The sequence below is a fragment of the Oratosquilla oratoria genome, chromosome 9 (genome assembly GCF_046742065.1).
Source record: "Oratosquilla oratoria isolate Oo_2021 chromosome 9, ASM4674206v1, whole genome shotgun sequence".
NCBI classification, from domain to species: Eukaryota; Metazoa; Arthropoda; class Malacostraca; order Stomatopoda; family Squillidae; genus Oratosquilla; species Oratosquilla oratoria.
Window position 1 is genome coordinate 42524799 of NC_134785.1, and position 8460 is coordinate 42533258.

The following is an 8460-nucleotide window of genomic DNA, read 5'->3' on the forward strand; positions in this document are numbered from 1 at the left end:
TAGAGGTTTGTGGGGAGGTTCCGGAGGTTTTAGAGGATTGTAATAATCTTCCGGAGGTTTGGATGGTTGGAGGGAAGTTTTGGAGGAAGGTATTGGAAGTTTGGAGAGCGGTTCCAGAAGTTTGGATGGAGGTTTCGGAAGTTTGGAGGATTTTTTTTTGGAGGTTTGGAGGGAGGTTTTGGATGGTTGGAGGGAAGTTTTGGAGGAAGGTATTGGAAGTTTGGAGAGCGGTTCCAGAAGTCTGGAGGATTTTTTTTAGGTTTGGTGGGAGGTTACGGAAGTTTGGATGGAGGTTTGGAGGGAGGTTCCGGAAGTTTGGAAATAAGTTTTCGAGTTTTGGAGGGAAGTTTTGGATGGTTGGAGGGAAGTTTTGGAGGAAGGTATTTGAAATTTGGAGAGCAGTTCCAGAAGTCTGGAGGATTTTTTTTAGGTTTGGTGGGAGGTTACGGAAGTTTGGATGGAGGTTTGGAAGTTTGGAAGGACGTTTAGGAGGTTTGGAGGGAGGTTCCGGAAGTTTGGAAATAAGTTTTCGAGTTTTGGAGGGAAGTTTTGGATGGTTGGAGGGAAGTTTTGGAGGAAGGTATTGGAAGTTTGGAGAGCAGTTCCAGAAGTCTGGAGGATTTTTTTTAGGTTTGGTGGGAGGTTACGGAAGTTTGGATGGAGGTTTGGAAGTTTGGAAGGACGTTTAGGAGGTTTGGAGGGAGGTTCCGGAAGTTTGGAAATAAGTTTTCGAGTTTTGGAGGAGGGGTTCAGTTCTCGGGGGGTACATTTTTGAGTTAAGGATGTTGTCTTGGAGGGTGAGGAAGAGGTTTTGGAGGGATAATATTGGAGTTTGGAGGGAAGAAATTTGGAGATGTTGAGATTCCTCATTCCGTGTGCTCTCTCTCCATCTACTCTCCTTTACTCTCCTTTACTCTCCCTTACTCTCTATTTGTTTTATTTTCCTCTCTCTCCTCTCTCTATTCATCTCCCTTTCTTCTTTAATGTGCTCCTCACTCTATCCTACTCTTCCACCACTCTTTTCCACTCTCTCTCTCTCTTCCAGTTTCTCCCTCACTTTCTATTACTCTTCCCCACTCTCTCTCTCTCTCTCTCTCTCTCTCTCTCTCTCTCTTCCGGTCTCTCCCTCACTTTCTATTACTCTTACCCACTCTCTCTCCCACTCTCTCTCTCTCTCTCTCTCTCTCTCTCTCTCTCTCTCTCTCTCTCTCTCTCTCTCTCTCTCTCTCTCTCTCTCTCTCTCTCTCCCCCCTCCGGTCTCTCACTCACTTTCTATTACTCTTCCCCACTCTCTGTCCCACTCTCTCTCTCTCTCTCTTCCGGTCTCTCCGTCACTTTCTATTACTCTTCCCCACTCTCTCTCCCACTCTTTTCCACTCTCTCTCATTCCTCTCCACTCTCTATCACTCTTCCCCATTCTTTCTCTCGCCCATTCATTTCCACTCTCTCCCCCACTCTCTATCACTCTTTCCCACCTTGTCCCACTCTCTACCACTCTCTCCCCATTCTTTCCCACTCTCTCCATTACTCTTTCCCACCCTCTCTCCCACTCTTTCTCGCTCTCTCTCCCACTCTTCCCCACTCTCTTCCACTTTACTCTTTCTCGCTCTCTCCCACACTTCCCCACTTTTTCTCACTCTCTGCCCCACTCTCTTCGACTCTGTCTCACTCTTTCTCACTCTCTCCTACTCTTCTGTTCTCGCCTTTGCGTTTCGTGCGATTTAAAGGGAAGAGAAATTGGCAATTTGCGTTGATTGTGCCCCTCCTCCCTCCCCAACTCTCTGCTATTTTGGTCGACCGTTCCCATCAGCGTGCAGTTGTGTGGCGATCGCTGATTGGTCGAGAGGGCGACGGGCCCAACTGGAAGCCAATCAGCGATGAGGAACGAAGGATGTCGATAAAAAGTAAACAAATAAAATAAATAGATAAATAATACATAGATAAATAGATAAATGAATAAAGAAATAAGTTAATAGATAGATTTAATGAATAAATAAGATAAATATATAAATGAATGAATAGATAAACAAAATAAACGGGTAAATAAAATTAGTTTGGAAAAAATAGGAAGATGAAACAAAGAATCATTATTTCAATTGATTATAGAGATATACCATTCGATTTAAGAAAAAAAATAACTGAAAAGTGAAAAAAGGGAAGTTCACAGGGATGACCCTTCGTCCACGAGGTGCTAAGATAGGTAAAGGGCGGTGAACAGGTTTGGATAGGTATAGTATGGGTGTAAGATGAGTGTATGCATGGACTCGGCCACTTCCTTTATAAAGGTGGAAACATTTATTATTGTAGTGTGTGTAGATGCTAAATAAAAGTGAGGGGGCTAATAACACGAGGGGGGATATTTATTCATTATCGTAGTATGTCTAAATGTCCTCCCCCAAAAAAATAAAAAGGGGGGGGGGAATGTCATAGCTGGTGCGCCTTTTGACAACCTGCTGGACAACACAACAGGTGGCAATATTGAAAGGCGAAGGTGGTCGAGAAAGGGCCAGCTACAAGTCCTCTGCTTTAAGTGGAAAGTGTCTGGACCAAAGGAAATGGCTTATTCATCGCCTGGGCACCTTCCAACATCCACTCTGACAACATCTCTGGCAACATCTTTGGCAACACCAATACTGACAATATCTCGTTCCGTAGTACCAGCATTACTAACTTTTTGATGGATAATACCTTTTTTGATTATACAAATATTTGCAACATCTCTGATAACACCTTTAACAGCACCAGTACTAACAACACCTCGTTCTGTAGTACTAAGTTTACCAATAATTCGAGGGATAGTACCTGTTTCTTGGTAATACAGCTACTGACAACATCTCTGACAACATTTCTTTCTACAGTACCATCTCTACTAATGAGGTTCTATTCCGAGGTTAGAGCTGCCCACATGACTGACAACATTTTAACAACACAGCTGGCAACACTGACAACATCTCCTTAGACAGTTGCTGACAACGACTCTTTTGGTAATAATTCCTCTGCCAACACCTTCACTCCAAGACCTATGTTGACACTAACACTGACAAAAATGACATGAGTTTCAATCTGTGCCTGTATCATCACACTCAATACCTGCTTTGACAACATCTTTGACAACACCATTTCTGTCACACCTTTAGCAATATCACCTTCGCCAACATCACTCTAAGGCACCTTTTGACGCCACCACTGATAACACCCCCTACTAACAACACCTCCATTGCTAACACCACTACTGCCAATGCCTTCTCGGGGGACAACATCTCCTTTAAGAGCTCCACAGTAGACAAAATTGATGGTAATTGTTGGTAATCGTACCCCTGTAATTGCCAATTCCTCGAGACAACACTGCCTGACATTAGTTCGCTCTTAACACCCTTGCCAGCAGAACCACTGACAACAAATCTACGGACAACAATGCCATTGTTAATATTACTCTTAACCTTCCAAGCATTGTGGACCACATGGACTTGTATATTCGGGGGATCCCTTGATTCAGGATTAGGTAAGACATAGCCACTTTTCCTAAGCATTTATTGATTGAAACAATATAATATATAACAAGCACCTGGCTTCGCCAGCCACGGCTGCGCCGTGGGTGCTTGGCCTGCGGCGCTGCTCGCTTCGCTTCGCTCGCTGGGCGCTTCGCCCCCGGGCTACGCCCAGTTTTACCCGACAAAGTAATGCTTCATAAAACCTTCAGAAACACTGTCTTCAATTTGTCCATCAAAAAGTTCAAGACTGTCAAACATTTCATCGGAATATTGAAAATCTTTGTTGTTTCGTAGAGAACCATTGAACTTAATCACCTTTCGATGAAATTCCCGCACAGATTCCTTAACACAAAATTTTTTGACAGCCTGGTATAAGCTTGAAAAAGTTTGGGCATGTTCATTCCGTAGTCGGCAACTCAAACTCTTATCATTTTGTAAAGCGGCTTTTGAAATTTTCCGAGTACCTGTAACCCACTTCCAAAAATGTCTTTGACGCTTCTTTTTGTCGGCTTCGGTTTCTAAAGGCATTGTTCCTGGTGATCTAATCGTAAGATTTGTTGCCCTCCTTTTTTAACGGTTAAAACTTTTATTACACACGTGTCCCTTTTTGCCGGTTCAGTGGCGTGTGTCCCTTTTTGCCGGTTCATTGGGGGACAAGCATACACTTGGGTTCATTAAAAGACAGCCGGGAGTCATTTTTTTTTTTAGTTATTCTTAGATACAAATCATCGCCACATTCAGAGAGACGCAACTCTCCAGGGAAAAACTAGAATAAAAACCGGACATCTCAAAGACAATTTGTGTAATCATGAATTATAAAATTCTTATGACAGGAGTAACTGTAACATGTTGAATTCCCCATCCTGTGAACTCCTTGGTAGATTTCCGCGACCGCCTAAGGGTCTGCGGAACCCTATTTGAGAAACACTCTTATGACACTGCATGGCTACAACTACTATTGACAACAGTTTCCTCGGCAATATCATAATAAAATCACATGATGGTAGATATGGGTTAGAAAGTGTAATTGGGTATGCGTGATGTCCAATATAGATAGTGTGTGCCACGTCACAAGTTATAATGGCCACCTCACAGTGGAAGTCTCTCTTGTGCATGTCACACAAGATGAATATCGGTGTGTGTTTATGTGTTTTCAGAGTCGCGTATGTGTGTGTGTGTGTGTGTGTGTGTGTGTGTGTGCGCGTATATTTCACTCTAGATAAAATGTACATACAGTTTATATTCGGGCCACGCGCATGCGCGCGCGCACACACACACACACACACACACACACACACACACACACACACACACACACACACACACACACACACACACACACACACACACACACACACACACACACACACACACACACACACACACACACACACACACACACACATATCCTGGGGACATAAAACCCAAAAGATGTGGTTAGCGTAATTTCAGAAAAATAATGTTAATTTTGTATTGACATTCTCCCTTTCACTCCCACGCCCCTCATTCTCACTCTCTTTACAGATCCGGCCGAAGGCGCTGCAGGAGGCTCGGGAGCTGGTGCGGGGGCGGGGGGTGGAGGAGGTAGCCAGCCCTCTGGGTCGTAACGACTCCCCCCATCCTCCTCCTCCATCCTCCATCCTCCATCTCCAGCGTCGCGGTATGGCGTTTTGTCTGCGATCCTTTCCGAAAGGCATCACCAAGCAACTTTCGCCACACCATCCGGGACGTCTCCGGGACTTCTCTTGTGCATCTAGGAGCTTCTGGGCAATACCCGGAAGGTCTCACCCCGTTCCCAGAATTTCTTTTTCTTGGGGCAAAACTCGAACGGAACCTATACCATGCCCGGAACTACTCTACTCCCAGAACATTGTCTCTGTGCCCGGAACTTCCCCTGGAACTTCCCCCAGAACTAACTCCCCTTCCCCTACACTTCCCGGACCCTCTTCGATTACCCTCAGACTCCCGGATCTGGGGCATCTAGGGACCCTCTGGGACGCACCTGTGAAATTCATCTTCTCCATATCTCCCTACCTCCCTCCTCCCTCCCTCCCTTCTCCACCGCACACCCTCCTTTCTTCCCCTCCTACTCCTCTCCTTCTTCACCTCCTCCTCTCCTTCTTCCTCCTCCCCCGTTTCCGCTTTTCATTCTCCTCTCTCCCTCCTTCTTTTCTCCCCCCCCTTCTTTGATCACCTTCTTCTCGTACTCTTCCTCCTCTCCCTCCCCCGTTTCCTCTTCCCCCTCCTCCTCATGCTCCTTCTCCTCCTCCTTCTCCTCCTCCTTCTCCCTCCTCCTCCTCCTCCTCCTCCTCCTCCCGATCCCATTCAGGCCCATCGCCAGTGCACTGACGTCATAAGTGTTCTATTACGTCATCCTTGGAACTGAAAGGATGACCCAACAACTTCCCTCCTCCTCCTCCTTCTCTCCCTCCTCCTTCTCTCCCTCCTCCTCCTCGTCCTCGTCCTCTTACTTTTCCTCCTTTCCGGAGGTAGCTCCTCCGCAGAAGTGCTCTACCCCTGGAGGAGTGACGCAGCCTCCGGACGACGATATTGCCTCCTTCGGTTCCGGATAATCGAGGGTTGGACTAGGAGGGCCCGCCTGACGTAGGAACCAATGAGATGCGCTGTGCACGTGCACACACACACACACACACACACACACACACACACACACACACACACACACACACACACACACACACACACACACACACACACACACACACACACACACACACACACACACACACACACACACACACACACACAAAACCCTCCTTAGCTCATACTCGAGCTCGTTCAGGTCCTCCTTGGATTGCCGTCTCCTACCCGAAAGGGAGACTGAGGAACCTAAAGGTTTGAGTATCAGGTGTTCCTAATTCTAGGGGACCAGAGGAAGAAAAAGGACAAAAAAAGTGCGTTATTGTGATGATAATGATAACGATAGTGGTGATAGTGGTGGTGATATTTATTGATAGAAAGGGGCAATGGTGTTCAACCCCATACACTTTCAAGGCTCGTTAGGATTTGTATAAATGATAAGAACAACGATAGACGAAGGCATCTCGCACACCGATGCAACCAGTTTCATGAAACCGATGGCAAAGAATGCCTACACTCTTTTAAAGCAGTATTTCCCGTACGTTTGCCCACTAGCAGTCAGGTACCAGCATTTCTGAAGTAAGAAGAAATTGGAAATTATATGTTCATATCCATACACTACGGGGAATACTGCTTTTAGAGAGCGTAGGCATCCGTTACGATCGGTATCACGGAATGGGTTGCGTCGGTGTGCGGACTGTCGAAGTGCTCTGAGGATTTGGGTAAGGAAGGAGAAGAAACTGTGCGTCATTGGGGAAGTTCTCCAGACTCCTAGTGTGCCTCGTTTGCTTTGAATGTTCTCCCGTTCTCATGATGTCTGTGTTTCACATCATAGTCCACGATTACTCAAAAAAAAAAAAAAAAAAAAAAAAAACCACAGATGAAGTCTGTAAGAGGACCCGTTGAATCGTGTTTTTTCTTCTGTTGGGGTTGTGATTGTCGTCTTCAGTTGCTGTCTGTTCATAAAACGTGCAACTCGTTATGTGTGTCTTTTTCTTTAATGTTTACTTGTACATTTGTGTCTACGTATCCATTTCCATCATTTGTGTATTAATTTATTTATTCTAATTCTAATTTCCAATTTCATCTGTATTCTTGGGGCGGGGGCATTTTTCATCCCGTATTTTTCTTTTGGTCAGCCATATTGTTGACCATTTGCTATCTTATCGACATTAATTTTCACAAAAGAATCGAATGTCTTCAAATTAAAAATTTGGATTCCCCAGCAAAATATTGACATTTTTAGATAATTAACCTGCTGGAGTCAAACAATATTTTGTATTATTTAACTAATCATCTGTTTATTATCTGTGTTTCTGACGTCAGCGTGCTTAAAGAACCTTAAATATTATTTTTCGCTCGGTGTTACTCTCATTATATTGTGAGGCTGTCAATCTCATTGTAATGATATATATTTCTTTTTGTTTTTCCCTATTTTTGTTCTATGTTACGGACAAAGACTAGACTAAAGTATAGTTTTGTAAATGTAGACAAACTATATTATATAATATATCATTCATTGCAGTTACTTAATTTTATGTGTAAAGTACACATAATTATGTACATTAATGTGAATTTACATATGTGTATATAGAGTATACACACACACACACACATATATATATATATATATATATATATATATATATATACATACATACATGGATAAATCTAAATCCATTATGTACGAGTATATATATATATATATATATATATATATATATATATATGCTAGCAATCTCCCCTTAAATTTCACTGACGGAAATCCAAAGCTCCGGTCAAATCGGCATCGGTCTATATTGCCTCAGTATACGTATATTTCTATATCATCGGCTTACAGCGGGAGGTGATCAGTCTCCGGTTGCTAGGTCTCCTTATATGGTGGATGGTCGGTGATAGAGATCTCGGACTCAGTCTAGGAACCGTATGCAGCCCCTCGAGGCTCGACCTAGAGATGGAGGTGAATGGTGAGGGATTCTGGAAACAAGTGCTGGGGAGACGATTTTGTATGACGTCTGTCTCGTAGGATCACAACGTGGAAGCTGGCATCGTTAGTTACTACATACGTATATACAGTATATATATATATATATATATATATATATATATATATATATAAATATGTATATATATATACATACCTATATATATATATATATATGTGTGTATATATATATATATATATATATATATATATATATATATATGTGTGTGTGTGTGTGTGTGTGTGTGTGTGTGTGTGTGTGTGTATGTGTGTGTGTGTGTGTACATACTGAGTATGCATGTGATTCGCCATTGTCTTGGATCACGTGTCGGACTCGTGGTCGACAGCTATTACCCTCCCGGATGAGACCTCAGAACTCATATA

At 43.6% G+C, this 8460-nt stretch overlaps 1 protein-coding gene across 6 annotated transcripts in view; it reads left to right on the forward strand.

Annotated features, from left to right (window-relative positions):
* Positions 1-6228, forward strand: part of LOC143028346 (uncharacterized) — a 411624-nt gene extending 405396 nt beyond the window's left edge. For all 6 annotated transcript variants that reach the window (XM_076190287.1, XM_076190288.1, XM_076190290.1 and 3 more), the window contains one exon: positions 5016-6228. In XM_076190287.1, coding sequence (XP_076046402.1) covers positions 5016-5098 — 83 coding nt within the window. In that variant the 3' untranslated portion in view covers positions 5099-6228. The remainder of the gene's footprint in view (positions 1-5015) is intronic.
* Positions 6229-8460: the final 2232 nt, after the last annotated feature.